The sequence below is a fragment of the Lepidochelys olivacea genome (assembly GCF_965140295.1).
Source record: "Lepidochelys olivacea isolate rLepOli2 genome assembly, chromosome: 1".
NCBI lineage: Eukaryota > Metazoa > Chordata > Testudines > Cheloniidae > Lepidochelys > Lepidochelys olivacea.
Window position 1 is genome coordinate 217475549 of NC_140411.1, and position 15910 is coordinate 217491458.

At 48.0% G+C, this 15910-nt stretch overlaps 1 protein-coding gene across 1 annotated transcript in view; it reads left to right on the forward strand.

The window, feature by feature from the left end:
• Positions 1-14559: 14559 nt before the first annotated feature.
• Positions 14560-15910, forward strand: part of LOC311526361 (antigen WC1.1-like) — a gene marked incomplete at its 5' end in the record, with an annotated part of 42011 nt that continues 40660 nt past the window's right edge. Inside the window, one exon of the mRNA XM_084639301.1 lies at positions 14560-14623. Within this exon, the coding sequence (XP_084495427.1) occupies positions 14560-14623 (64 nt within the window). The remainder of the gene's footprint in view (positions 14624-15910) is intronic.

The following is a 15910-nucleotide window of genomic DNA, read 5'->3' on the forward strand; positions in this document are numbered from 1 at the left end:
TGGTTCTGGGTACATATCGTCAGGCCCCCGTTCCCTCCCTCCCTCCGTGAAAGCAAGGGCAGACAATCGTTTCACGCCTTTTTTCCTGAGTTACCTGTGCAGACGCCATACCACAGCAAGCATGGAGCCCGCTCAGGTAACCGTCACCGTATGTCTCCTGGGTGCTGGCAGATGTGGTACTGCATTGCTACACAGCAGCATCAACCCATTGCCTTGTGGCAGCAGATGGTACAGTATGACTGGTAGCCGTCATCGTCATGTCCGAGGTGCTCCTGGCCATGTTGGCCAGGAGCGCCTGGGCAGACATGGGAGCAGGGACTAAATTTGGAGTGACTTGATCAGGTCATTCTCTTTAGTCCTGCAGTCAGTCCTATTGAACCATCTTATGGTGAGCAGGCAGGCGATACGGATTGCTAGCAGTCCTACTGTACCATCTTCTGCCAGGCAGGCAAGAGATGAGGATGGCTAGCAGTCCTACTGCACCGTCTTCTGCCGAGCAGCCATGAGATGTGGATGGCTTGAAGTCCTTCTGCACCGTCTGCTGCCAGCCAAAGATGTAAAAGATAGATGGAGTGGATCAAAACAAGAAATAGACCAGATTTGTTTTTTACTCATTTGCTTCCCCCCTCCCCCATCTGGGAACTCATTCCTCTAGGTCACACTGCAGTCACTCACAGAGAAGGTGCAGCGAGGTAAATCTAGCCATGTATCAATCAGAGGCCAGACGAACCTGCTTGTTCCAATAAAAACTATTACTTAGGTGCACCATTTCTTATTGGAACCCTCCATGAAGTCCTGCCTGAAATACTCCTTTATGTAAAGCCACCCCCTTTCTTGATTTTAATTCCCTGTAAGCCAACCTTGTAAGCCATGTCATCAGTCACCCCTCCCTCCATCAGAGCAATGGCAGACAATCATTCCGCGCCTTTTTTCTGTGTGGACGCCATGCCAAGGCAAGCATGGAGGCCGCTCAGATCACTTTGGCAATTAGGAGCACATTAAACACCACACGCATTATCCAGCAGTATATGCAGCACCAGAACGTGGCAGAGAGATACCGGGCGAGGAGGCGACGTCAGCGCGGTCACGTGAGTGATCAGGACATGGACACAGATTTCTCTGAAAGCATGGGCCCTGCCAATGCATGCATAATGGTGCTAATGGGGCAGGTTCATGCTGTGGAACACCGATTCTGGGCTCGGGAAACAAGCACAGACTGGTGGGACCGCATAGGGTTGCAGGTCTGGGATGATTCCCAGTGGCTGCGAAACTTTTGTATGCGTAAGGGCACTTTCATGGAACTTTGTGACTTGCTTTCCCCTGCCCTGAAGCGCATGAATACCAAGATGAGAGCAGCCCTCACAGTTGAGAAGTGAGTGGAGATAGCCCTGTGGAAGCTTGCAATGCCAGACAGCTACCGATCAGTTGGAAATCAATTTGGAGTGGGTAAATCTACTGTGGGGGCTGCTGTGATGCAAGTAGCCCACGTAATCAAAGATCTGCTGATATCAAGGGTAGTGACCTTGGGAAATGTGCAGGTCATAGTGGATGGCTTTGCTGCAATGGGATTCCCTAACTGTGGTGGGGCCATAGACGGAACCCATATCCCTATCTTGGCACCGGAGCACCAAGCCGGCGAATACATAAACCACAAGGGGTACTTTTCAATAGTGCTGCAAGCTCTGGTGGATCACAAGGGACGTTTCACCAACATCAATGTGGGATGGCCGGGAAAGGTACATGACGCTCGCATCTTCAGGAACTCTGGTCTGTTTCAAAAGCTGCAGGAAGGGACTTTATTCCCAGACCAGAAAATAACTGTTGGGGATGTTGAAATGCCTATAGTTATCCTTGGGGACCCAGCCTACCCCTTAATGTCATGGCTCATGAAGCCGTACACAGCCAGCCTGGACAGTAGTCAGGAGCTGTTCAACTACAGGCTGAGCAAGTGCAGAATGGTGGTAGAATGTACATTTGGATGTTTAAAGGTGCGCTGGCGCAGTTTACTGACTCACTTAGACCTCAGTGAAACCAATATTCCCACTGTTATTACTGCTTGCTGTGTGCTCCACAATATCTGTGAGAGTAAGGGGGAGACGTTTATGGTGGGGTGGGAGGTTGAGGCAAATCGCCTGGCTGCTGGTTACGCGCAGCCAGACACCAGGGCAGTTAGAAGAGCACAGGAGGGCGCGGTACGCATCAGAGAAGCTTTGAAAACCAGTTTCATGACTGGCCAGGCTACGGTGTGAAAGTTCTGTTTGTTTTTCCTTGATGAAACCCCCCGCCCCTTGGTTCACTCTACTTCCCTGTAAGCTAACCACTCTCCCCTCCTCCCTTCAATCACCGCTTGCAGAGGCAATAAAGTCATTGTTGCTTCACATTCATGCATTCTTTATTCATTCATCACACAAATAGGGGGATGACTACCAAGGTAGCCCAGGAGGGGTGGTGGAGGAGGGAAGGAAAATGCCACACAGCACTTTAAGCACAGCACTTTAAAAGTTTACAACTTTAAAATTTATTGAATGCCAGCCTTCTGTTTTTTGGGCAATCCTCTGTGGTGGAGTGGCTGGTTGGCCGGAGGCCCCCCCACCGCGTTCCTGGGCTTCTGGGTATGGAGGCTATGGAACTTGGGGAGGAGGGCAGTTGGTTACACAGGGGCTGTAGTGGCAGTCTGTGCTCCAGCTGCCTTTGCTGCAGCTCAACCATACACTGGAGCATACTGGTTTGATCCTCCAGCAGCCTCAGCATTGAATCCTGCCTCCTTTCATCACGCTGCCGCCACATTTGAGCTTCAGCCCTCTCTTCAGCCTGCCACTTACTCTCTTCAGCCCGCCACCTCTCCTCCCGGTCAGAGTGCAAGAAAGCACAAAATGACATTATTTGCCTCCACGCATTCGTCTGTACTCTGTCAGTATGGGAGGACAGCATGAGCTCAGAGAACATTTCATCACGAGTGCGTTTTTTTTTTTCTTTCTAATCTTCACTAGCCTCTGGGAAGGAGAAGATCCTGTGATCATTGAAACACATGCAGCTAGTGGAGAAAAAAAAAGGGACAGCGGTATTTAAAAAGACACATTTTATAAAACAGTGGCTACACTCTTTCAGGGTAAACCTTACTGTTAACATTACATACATAGCACATGTGCTTTCGTTACAAGGTCGCATTTTTCCTCCCCCCACCACGTGGCTACCCCCTCAACCCTCCCTCCTCCCCGTGGCTAACAGCGGGGAACATTTCTGTTCAGCCACAGGCAAACAGCCCAGCAGGACCTCTGAGTGTCCCCTGAAGAAAAGCACTCTATTTCAACCAGGTGATCATGAATTATATCTCACTCTCCTGAGGATAACACAGAGAGATAAAGAACGGATGTTGTTTGAACGCCAACAAACATACACTGCAATGCTTTGTTGTACAATGATTCCTGAGTACGTGTTACTGGCCTGGAGTGGTAAAGTGTCCTACCATGGAGGACGCAATAAGGCTGCCCTCCCCAGAAACCTTTTGCAAAGGCTTTGGGAGTACATCCAGGAGAGCCGTGAATGCCAGGGCAAATTAATCCTTTCACATGCTTGCTTTTAAACCATGTATAGTATTTTAAAAGGTACACTCACTGGAGGTCCCTTCTCCGCCTGCTGGGTCCAGGAGTCAGCCTTGGGTGGGTTCGGGGGGTACTGGCTGCAGGTCCAGGGTGAGAAACAGTTCCTGGCTGTCGGGAAAATTGGTTTCTCTGCTTGCTTGCTGTGAGCTATCTACAACCTCATCATCATCATCATCATATTCTTCGTCCCCAAAACCTGCTTCCGTGTTGCCTCCATCTCCATTGAAGGAGTCAAACAACACTGCTGGGGTAGTGGCGGCTGAACCCCCTAAAATGGCATGCAGCTCATCATAGAAGCGGCATGTTTGGGGCTCTGACCCGGAGCGGCCGTTCGCCTCTCTGGTTTTCTGGTAGGCTTGCCTCAGCTCCTTCAGTTTCACGCGGCACTGCTTCGGGTCCCTGTTATGGCCTCTGTCCTTCATGCCCTGGGAGATTTTGACAAAGGTTTTGGCATTTCGAAAACTGGAACGGAGTTCTGATAGCACGGATTCCTCTCCCCATACAGCGATCAGATCCCCTACCTCCCGTTCAGTCCATGCTGGAGCTCTTTTGCGATTCTGGGACTCCATCATGGTCACCTCTGCTGATGAGCTCTGCATGGTCACCTCTGCTGATGAGCTCTGCATGGTCACCTGCAGCTTGCCATGCAGGCCAAACAGGAAATGAGATTCAAAATTTCGCAGTTCTTTTCCTGTCTACCTGGCCAGTGCATCTGAGTTGAGAGTGCTGTCCAGAGCGGTCACAATGGAGCACTCTGGGATAGCTCCCAGAGGCCAATACCGTCGAATTGTGTCCACAGTACCCCAAATTCGACCCGGCAAGGCTGATTTAAGCGCTTATCCACTTGTCAGGGGTGGAGTAAGGAAATTGATTTTAAGAGCCCTTTAAGTCGAAATAAAGGGCTTCATCATGTGGACGGGTGCAGGTTTACATTGATTTAACGCTGCTAAATTTGACCTAAAGTCCTAGTGTAGACCAGGGCTCAGACACAAACACACACACCCCAGCAGTTTAAAACACCAAACCAAATACCTTTTTAAACACCCACACTTATCTCTAGCTTAGCCCCCGAATCACTAACAATTTAAACATCAAAGCCAACTCTTTTAAGAAGACTAACAACCCCAATTAAAAAAATCTCATTTTTTTGCAGAATAAAAACCAAACTGCTTTTAAAAACCAACTTTTAAAAACCATTTTGCACAGAAAAACACTGTTAGTTTGAAACACATCATACCATCAGCTTGCAGCCATAAAACCCCAGCAGTTTAAAACCAACAGTTTGTTACAATATACTTTTCAATAAACCCACATGCATTTAAAAGCCAATTGCAGAAAATTACCTTCTACCACAGGAAGAAGGGTTGCTGGCACATGGTTGTTCTCTTTTCCCCCATGTGTGTTTGGGCCTTTAGGTTAAAGAACAAGCAAAAATTTTAGTTAGTATTATTCCCTAAATGCATCAGCCCCCTGTACAATCTGTATAAAACCTGAAGTTTTTTAATTTAACAGTATTAAGCACAACTTTCTTTAAAAATGGTTTTTGGCTTTTACCACCTTGGCCTGGTGGTGAAATCAGCTTAAAGTTACTAGTTCTATGCTAAACAGATCACACTGCAATTAAGATAGGTACCATTATTTAGTAAGGACAGCATGGCCAAAGAGTGACATTATATATGTAACCCTTCTGCCCACCTGATTTGGCAGCAACAAGGACCAGGTTCAGTATCTCGGGGTTCTGTTTCAATAACACGATGCAAAACCAGCTCGAGCCCCCACTCAGGGACCTGGGACAATTACATACCACCCACCTCAAAGAGGCAATACTTCCCCTCTCGCAAGCACAGAGTCTGAATGTAGCAAAAGCCTTTTAATAAAGGAGGGAAACAATGCAGCATTATGTTGGGGAAACACCACAAACAGGATTCATAACACAAATCATGAGCAAAAGACCCAACCCCAAGTATGTTTGGCAGCGTCCTTTTCCCCTCAGAGTCTGAAGTCCAGCAACCCAAAAGTCACCCCACCCACAGTTTCTGACCTTGGTCAGTGCAGCCTCCAGAGTTCAGAAGTTCATCTGCAGAGTTTACCTCCCAGCCCGGGTGGAAGTGGAGGGAGGTATGGGGGGCACCTTACATGTTCTGCTGCTCGGGTCGATGGCCAAGTACCACGCCTCTCCATGGGGTCCTGATGCAGTCTTCACCGCCAGCTGCACCTCTCTGCTGCTATCCACTCTGCATGCCTCTCTGCCAGCCATCCTGCTGTCCCCTCCACTCTGTGTGCCTCTCCACCAGCCATCCTGCTGTCCACTCCTCTCTGCCAGCCACCCTGCTATCCACTCCACATGCCTCTCTGCCAGCCATCCTGCTTGCCTCTCTGCATGCCTGTTCACCAAGCACCCTGCTATCTGCTACTCACTCTCCAACTTATCTTCACATCACCCCCCTTAACACAGCTCTCTGCAAGTTTAGCAAATAGCAGGAAAGTCTGAGTGCCGGTGCACCACTATCCCAAAGTAGATCTAAAGCTTAAACCTAAGTATCAGTGGTTTCAGCTCTACAGCATATAACAAGACTCCTAGCGAAACAAAATTAATTCTATTATTACATAGCAGAAAAGGAAGGAAGGAAGGAAAAAAGATGAGAAGCATTTCAGAACATCACAAATACACCTATCTATCCATAATATCTCTCAAGTCATTGGGTTTTGGAATCCATGTCCCTTGCGTAGCGAGTACTACTTAGTGGAGGGTGACTCCCTCCATCATAAAATGCCAAGTACAGTTCTACTGTCCCTGATTCACATAACCAGGATAACAACCCTCTATTACTCCTGCCCCAATAACAAAGAGACTGGGGATCCCACAGCAGCCAAAGTGACCATTTGGGCAGGCAGTCCATCATGCTAGGCAGGGTGGATGTGCCCATGCAAATGAGATCAGCCCCTGAAGTCCTTTTCCACAGCTCACCACCAGATGTCAGGGTAGAGCTCATTCTGACTCTGCTTACATATAATATATATTTTCAGAGTTAAAAACAGGGAACATACCTCCTCTTGCAGTCCAGCAGCAATTCAATTCAAGATAGTTTCTGTTGAAAGAGGACAGTCTCCAAAAAAATTACTGTTTTTATACCATCCTAACTCTTTGTTTCAAACAGACTTCAAAAGTCTGTAGTTAGCAGGTTGATTTGATCACCACAAATCTGAATTAATAGATACTTAAGGATTTTAGCCCGCCCCACCCCCTTGCCCCTAACATTCCCTTTTGTGATTTGGCGTGGGGGAATTAAGTTCTCTGCACAACTGGGCTGCTTTTGGCTATTTTTTTTTCTTTTAGTTAAAATACATCTTTCTGTTTCAATGAAAAAAACAGTAAATCACCATATACAACAATCCTTAATGTTACTGTACCCCATTCCCAAGTTGGGGCCCCTTGCAGATATCAGTGAATATCTTAGAGCTTGTTTGTTTTTTAAACATGTTTCTTTCATGCTTAAAGTTTGGGGGATGTTTTTGAAATAAAATGGGTGAATCACAACCATAGTAAGCACCCTACAAATACCCAGAGCTTTTAAATGTTTCATTGTCTTTACAGCACATGCTTGTTCTAAAGGATGGTGGAAGTTTGTGAGCCCTTGAAACATTTCAGTTTTGGGTTAGACCCTTGTTTATTGTTGTGAATATATTATTTTAATGACTTTGAGTTGCTAGAAAGAGTGAGCCATAGCGTTCAACTAACTCCTGGGTTATATTTAAACTGTCCAGTAATGTTCTACAAACTTCTGGGGTCATATTTAAACTATCCAATAGAGTTCTACCAACTGCTGGGGATATATTTAAACTGTCCAATAGCATCTGCGAATTTCTGAGGTTTTATTTCATTTCATATTAATCAGAGCTCACCATCCTCACCCACCCACCTCCCTTACTGTGTGTGTACACCCGTCAAATTTAATTACTGATCACTAATATGATTAACCCTGATGGCAACAAGGGTGGGTAATCTCAGTCACCCTGGCTATTCCGTGGGGAGTTGGTTAAAACCATTCAGTTCAATACGGTGGGTCAGCTCTCTTGTACTCAAACACATGTCTGAACCATCCCTGTTTTTTTTTTTTTAATTGTAAATGTTACCCAAAATTGAGCCAGCTAGTAAGCTTAGGGAGGACTGATGACCCCCCAGAATTTAGCAGAAAGCAGCACGTTTATTTTATACTGATAGCTAAGCTCAAAAGAAGGGATGGGGGGTGGGGTGTCACACTCACACCCGCATACTCATGCTCACAGGACAGGCATGGCATTGGAGATGTCAGGATCCTTCAAGGTAAGTGTTCCACAGTGCAGCAATGGACGGTGCAATGAAGGTAAGTCTTCCCGAGGCATGATGCAATGCAACACGGCGAACCTCTGGCCAGGCGGTCTGGGTGAAGGGCCTTCACGGGAGGTCCAAGCTTGTGAGTACACTCCTGAGCACATGGGCGCTTCCCATTTTAAGAACCTCCTCCTCATGGCCTGCAACTAGAGATGACTTTGCTGCGTCTGGTTGGTCACACTCCACCCAAGCCAGTGTCCATGCAGTGTCCATGCTTTGGGTGTGGGAGCGCTGCCTAATTAGAGTCCCAGGCACCTTGTCTACCTGGGAGCTCTTCTGATCTTCCAGCTGTTCCAGCAGCCCATTAATCCCACAAGCATTCCAGGAGAGACGGGGAGGGGGAAAGCCACTTCACAGGTATTCAAAGAGGGAGAGGAGACAAAGGGGCCGGGGGGAGTGTAACAGACCTTTTGAGCATACAGGTTATACATAGCATAGTCATACAGAGCATACAGATCACTGCTGCGCCTACAACAGTAAACACATTATTAGGGTCCCCCTCCCACACACAAGATTCTACAACATACATTTCAGATATTTGCTGTAAATGGGTCTCTTTTACACAAAGACACAAGAGCTAAGTTCTCACAAACTTTTTTTTTTATTTAAAAGACATACAGCTCCTTGAAAACAAACCAAGATGCTCCGTTAAAACTATTAGCTCACTCAAGTGACACAGAGACCTTTTAACAGAAACACAGATAGCCACAAAGCTCTTTTCAATAATTTTTTTTAAAATTTACAGCTACCAAGTTTTATATCGCATGTATGTCCCCTCACCATTCTCTACCTTAATCCTTTTAGATTTCTTAAGCAGGGTTCTGTAACTTTTTGTGCGGACCAGATGGTCAATGTAACGCTATAAGCAGGCATCTTCCAGTTTGGTCATTTTCTTTAAAACACTTCAGGGTCTCCACTGAATTGCACAGCATTTATCAAGGTCACCCCTTGCACTAAATATTCTTGAGTTCAGCACAGACATTGCATAGCATCACCTATGGCAATAACAGTGTTTAAGAAGCTTTCCAAACACAGCTCAGCACACAAGCCCCGGAGCTTGCAGTTGATATCCATTGAAGTCCAGGCTACACAGTCCTGGTGCTGCTGGCCTAGCACGTCTATAACACAGCTCTCACAGTCTTCGAAAATCTTTCCCTAAGACAGTGATTAAGGACAGCATAAACTGCAATGCATTCAAGAAAAGTATGACTTTTTTATGCTTACGACATGGCACTGGCTCAGTTAGTTCCATGCCAAGCCTCCTCTTAAACTCCTCATAGCCGTCATGCTCGGAGTCCTCTTTAACAATTTGTACTGGTGTTGAGCAAAAACAAGGCCATCTTCATTGTTTGATGCAACACTGTCCAGGGCCTCCAGGGCCTCTAGAAAGGCATCGTCAAGCTGTCGAGGAACTTTCAGAAAAGAAACAAGTTTAAGTTCCCACTGCTTCTTTTTAGATTTACACAACACCACTTTCTAACCCCATTACACACATACACACACACAAACCCTCTAATATTACTTCTAAATTGTTCATTTACCTGAGCGATGTCTTTTCTGTTCACCTTGTCCGCCATTGACTCCTCTGAGCTGCGTTTGCCTTCCTCCTCCAAGGGGGTGGACGACGAGAGGCCAGCACACTTATCGGGGGGTCTCATGAGCAGCTGGGTTTCGGGGTCAGGTTCTGGTGTACCCATCAATGGCTGGGCCAAAGGGCTCCCATTGGCTGCTCCCTCCTCCTCCTCGGAACTCTCGCTGATGTAGCGCTTTCTTTGTGGCTGCTCGAAGGCCCTCGGTGCTAAAACAAAGTCCAAAGTTTTCATGGGGGTGGTGAAGGAGTCCATGTTTCCTCTCAGCATTTCCACGATTTCTACAACACGCATTCTTAGTAAGGGATGGCCTCTTCTGCCCAGGGCTGGGACTTATGGGGTGGTGGTGCTGCACTCTGATTGGCAGAGGGTGGTGGGAGGAGTTCTTAGAGAGGTCATATGACCCTCTGCTGGGCAGTTCATTCTGCCCTGGAACCTACCCTATTTTGATCAAATCTGTTCTTGTTGTGGTCCTCTGTGGACAAAACCCATCCCAATTGGTAGAGGGTGGTGGGGAGAGTTCTTAGAGGGGTCACACAAACCACTTCCAGATCATAGAATCATAGAATCATAGAATATCAGGGTTGGAAGGGACCTCAGGAGGTCATCTAGTCCAACCCCCTGCTCAAAAGCAGGACCCATCCCCCATTAAATCATCCCAGCCAGGGCTTTGTCAAGCCTGACCTTAAAAACTTCTAAGGAAGGAGATTCCACCACCTCCCTAGGCAACGCATTCCAGTGTTTCACCACCCTCCTAGTGAAAAAGTTTTTCCTAATATCCAACCTAAACCTCCCCCACTGCAACTTGAGACCATTACTCCTTGTCCTGTCCTCTTCCACCACTGAGAATAGTCTAGAACCATCCTCTCTGGAACCACCTCTCAGGTAGTTGAAAGCAGCTATCAATCCCCCCTCATTCTTCTCTTCCGCAGACTAAACAATCCCAGTTCCCTCAGCCTCTCCTCATAAGTCATGTGTTCCAGACCCCTAATCATTTTTGTTGCCCTTCGCTGGACTCTTCCCAATTTATCTACATCCTTCTTGTAGTGTGGGGTCCAAAACTGGACACAGTACTCCAGGTGAGGTCTCACCAATGTCGAATAGAGGGGGACGATCACGTCCCTCAATCTGCTCGCTATGCCCCTACTTATACATCCCAAAATGCCATTGGCCTTCTTGGCAACAAGGGCACACTGCTGACTCATATCCAGCTTCTCGTCCACTGTCACCCCTAGGTCCTTTTCCGCAGAACTGCTGCCTAGCCATTCGGTCCCTAGTCTGTAGCTGTGAATTGGGTTCTTCCATCCTAAGTGCAGGACCCTGCACTTATCCTTATTGAACCTCATCAGATTTCTTTTGGCCCAATCCTCCAATTTGTCTAGGTCCCTCTGTATCCTATCCCTGCCCTCCAGCGTATCTACCACTCCTCCCAGTTTAGTATCATCCACAAATTTGCTGAGAGTGCAATCCACACCATCCTCCAGATCATTTATGAAGATGTTGAACAAAACTGGCCCCAGGACCGACCCCTGGGGCACTCCACTTGACACCGGCTGCCAACCAGACATGGAGCCATTGATCACTACCCGTTGAGCCCGACAATCTAGCCAACTTTCTACCCACCTTATAGAGCATTCATCCAGCCCATACTTCCTTAACTTGCTGACAAGAATACTGTGGGAGACCGTGTCAAAAGCATTGCTAAAGTCAAGATACAATACATCCACTGCTTTCCCTTCATCCACAGAACCAGTAATCTCATCATAGAAGGCGATTATATTAGTCAGGCATGACCTTCCCTTGGTGAATCCATGCTGACTGTTCCTGATCACTTTCCTCTCATGTAAGTGCTTCAGGATTGATTCTTTGAGGACCTGCTCCATGATTTTTCCAGGGACTGAAGTGAGGCTGACTGGCCTGTAGTTCCCAGGATCCTCCTTCTTCCCTTTTTTAAAGATTGGCACTACATTAGCCTTTTTCCAGTCATCCAGGACTTCCCCCGTTCACCACGAGTTTTCAAAGATAATGGCCAATGGCTCTGCAATCACAGCCACCAGTTCCTTTAGCACTCTCGGATGCAACTCGTCCGGCCCATGGACTTGTGCATGTCCAGCTTTTCTAAATAGTCCCTAACCACCTCTTTCTCCACAGAGGGCTGGCCATCTATTCCCCATGATGTGATGCCCAGCGCAGCAGTCTGGGAGCTGACCTTGTTTGTGAAGACAGAGGCAAAAGAAGCATTGAGTACATTAGCTTTTTCCACATCCTCTGTCACTAGGTTGCCTCCCTCATTCATTAAGGGGCCCACACTTTCCTTGGCTTGCTTCTTGTTGCCCACATACCTGAAGAAACCCTTCTTGTTACTCTTAACATCTCTGGCTAGCTGCAGCTCCAGGTGCGATTTGGCCCTCCTAATTTCATTCCTACATGCCCGAGCAATATTTTTATACTCTTCCCTGGTCATTTGTCCAATCTTCCACTTCTTGTAAGCTTCTTTTTTATGTTTAAGATACGCAAGGATTTCACTGTTAAGCCAAGCTGGTCGCCTGCCATATTTACTATTCTTTCGACACATCGGCATGGTTTGTCCTGTAACCTCAACAGGGATTCCTTGAAATACAGCCAGCTCTCCTGGACTCCTTTCCCCTTCATGTTAGTCCCCCAGGGGATCCTACCCATCCGTTCTCTGAGGGAGTCGAAGTCTGCTTTCCTGAAGTCCAGGGTCCGTATCCTGCTGCTTACCATTCTTCCCTGTGTCAGGATCCTGAACTCAACCAACTCATGGTCACTGCCTCCCAGATTCCCATCCACTTTTGCTTCCCCTACTAATTCTTCCCGGTTTGTGAGCAGCAGGTCAAGAAAAGCTCCCCCCCTAGTTGGCTCCTCTAGCACTTGCACTAGGAAATTGTCCCCTATGCTTTCCAAAAACTTCCTGGATTGTCTATGCACCGCTGTATTGCTCTCCCAGCAGATTTCAGGAAAATTAAAGTCACAGGAAAGTGTGGGCCCCTTAATGAATGAGGGAGGCAACCTAGATGGGTCACCCTGCCCCAGAACTCCCCCGATAGGTCAAATATCCTCTCGGGGGTGGTCCCCAGCAGCTGAAACCCATTCTGATTGGTAGAGGGCAGTGGGCGGAGTTGTTAGAGGGTGTCACACGACCCACTTCTGGATGGGTCAACCCTCCCTGGAACTCCCCTTGATTGGTCAAATCACCTCTTGGAGGAGTCCTACCAGGGCAAAAACCATCCTGATTGGTAGAGGGCAGTGGGAGGAGTTCTTAGAGGGGTCACATGAGAGACCTGGCTCCTGGTCATCTGTCCAGATTGACCCTGGAGGTAATACCCCATAAGCAGGACTTTTGGTGACAGGTGGGCGGGACTTAAGGGTAAAGGGGCGGGGTTAACGTTTGATTGACGGTAGACCCCTTATACCACTTTGGTGCAATTTCCTTTTTGTCATTACTGTTTGTTTAAGTAGTGGGAGGGGAGAGTGAGGGGGAATGGAAGGATTGGGGCGCAGAGTTTCTTAAAAATAAGGAGACAGAAGGAAGGGGAAGAGGCACATTAACACCTCCCCTGCCAAGTGTTTTTCCGGAATCACAACAGAACAGAGTCTCAAGGAGGGATTCAAAGGAGGATTAGGTGTTGGTTCCAGAGATTTTCTCAGGGAGTTTTCTCCATACAGATAGGACAGCAGGGGAGAAAATGCAAAGGTAAAAAGTTAAAGACGTTTCCCTTAATCCAAGTATTTGTAAGAGTTCTCTTGAGGAAGAGCAGGAGGTAGGTGTGGTGCCAACCAGTCATTATTCTGTGCTATTCCCTTGCCTTGTGCCTGTTCCTTGAATTGTCTGTGTCCCATGAATCAAGTACACTTGTTTCCAAGGAGCCCTCCTGCTGCTGATAGCACTGATGGGCATGGTGTGTGCAGGACCTCCTGCTACTGCAAGAGAGGGTCATGGCCTACTCAGGAAGCCCTATGCTCTGCCTCTACCACTAAGAATCATGGTCTAGACAGGAAACCCCAAGGCCAGGGTGAAAGTAACATTAAGCACTTACCAGTACAGGGGCCTGACTCTAGGCCCCTGGAAAGGGCAGAGCCTTGGGCAGAAGGGGCGGGGCTGGGAGTCAGCCTCCCCCAGCCAGCCCATCCGCGCTCCCTGGCCCGTGCTGCCCGGAGCTCCGTCGGTGATTTAAATTTTAAATTGCTGGCCCCGGGGCAGCTGCCCCTTTTGTGCCCCTCATTGGCAGCCTGGGTGGGGGGCAATGATGTTAAAGCGCTGCCGTGGCAGCACTTCAACATCGTCTGTGTACGGGCCGCTACCGGCAGCCAATTTTTACTGGTATGTTGTACCGGTCCACTTTCCCCCCTGCCCCAAGGCCTAGTAGTGGAAGAACTGTCAATATTTCAGATGCTGCTGAGTAATTCTTCTTCTATAAAGCTGATGTGAGCGACATAACCTGGTTCTAGTGAGTTGCCCTTGTCTGTAATTGGACATGTCCTATACTGGGAATTGGTCTTGTAATGATCACCTTTGGCACAAGAGATTTCTTTCCTAGTTTATAAAATAACCAGCCTCTAATGTCTCTCAGTTCATATTTAATATGATATAGAATCTATCAGGGCGAGAAACAGCACGGCTACAGTTTGTGCAGAACTTTTCCTTCCGGCTCCGGAGATTGGGGGTTACCCGATGATCTGAGGCTGTGGTAAACCTGACATCAGGAGGGGGCTCATCACTCATATATGGTGATGTTTGTTGCTTTCGAGTTTTATTGGATGTTTTAGCTGCATAAAGTCACAGATAAAACCACTGATAATAACTAAAAAGGCAGATGGGTTTGCTATTGGTTCCTTCCCGCAGCTGATACCAGTCTCTGAATCTATATATTTCCCTTCCCCTGCTTTGTTGTCACTTGTCAGATACAGAGGAGTCCTGGCAGGTGTTTAGGGGCAGCCAGTGCAGTGAGTGGGGGGACAGCAAGTTAGGCTGGCAATGAAGGGACATCTCTCCACTCTGGTGCTGTGGCTTCTTCTCCTCACAATTCAGGACATTGCAGGTAAGTCTCCTCAGTGTTTCACCAGGGGAGCTGGGTTAACTGGAACGAGGGTGGTAACTTTTAGAGTCAGCTTTTTACCATCAGTACCTGGCTTGGACGTTATGACTTTTCCTTTTGGGATTAGACCTTGCCACTGTTATCAAAATGTTTGTAAGCTTGAGATTGGACTATTCAAATGACCCTAATGTGGGGCTGTACCTTAGAACCATTCAGAGAAGGAAGCTGGTGCAAATAGCAGCGACTCACTGATCAGCACATCTTGCTGGGAGCATGTTACAGCCGTGCTGGAGGGTCTGCAATAGCTGCCCATCTCTGGGTGGAGGTTAAGGTGTTGGTGATGATTTATAAAGTCCTGAATGGTCTGGGACCAGCCTCCCTGAGAGATCCCCTCTCTCCCCGTGACGTACTGCCACAGCTCTGGTTAGCGGGGGCACCTAAGCTGGTTCCCCCTTTTTATAAAGGAGAGGGGTGGCTGGCAGGGTGCTGTCTGTGAGGACTCCAGGACTTTGAAACTTGTTGTCCCCTTTGGGCCAAAATAGCCCAAATCTGGTGACCTTCTGTGCACACTGCAATAGACACTTGTTTGGGGGTGCGGGTGGGAAGGACCCAGGCTGTGCGTCACATAATGAGAAAAGGGTGGGAAGAAGTTTCTGTGGGTGTCTGTCTGGCTGAGTTCCGGTTGAAATGGTCACTTCATGCTGCAGGGATTTGAGTGTTATCCATGCCGTCCGCATGCCTAGAGCCTTGGCTGGGCATCGCTTTAGTAATTTTAATCCCAATAAATACATCAATAATTTGGGATCCAACAGAAATGTCTGTTTGGTCCAGAATCCAACAGGGCCAAGAATCCAAGGGCCAAGTCCTGGCTCCTCACTGCCCCATTCACTCACTGAAGCCAGAAGAAGTTTTGCAATTTTGAAGTGAGCAGGATTTATCCAAATAAACCCAGAGCTGATTCCTCCCACACAAATGTGTGTGTTTGTGTGTGTTGGGGTGCAGTGTGCAATGCCCTGTGCCCTTGGGGGTACTGGAAGCTCTGCCAGCAGGAAGATTTATCCTGCAGGAGCCCTGCTTCCCTCCCCCAGGTTTTCTGCTGGAGCAGAGAAGCTTTGAATCCTAGCTGGAATCTAGAGAAGCCCGACCGGCACAAGCTGCATGGCAGAGGTGCTGCATCAGGGCCTCTCACGGCTACATTGGTTTAATTCCCTCAAGGCCGCCCCTGCCCAGTTTCAGGGCTGCTCTCATTCCTCCAGCACAGAGGGGGCTGCAGGCTCCTTGCTACCCAGT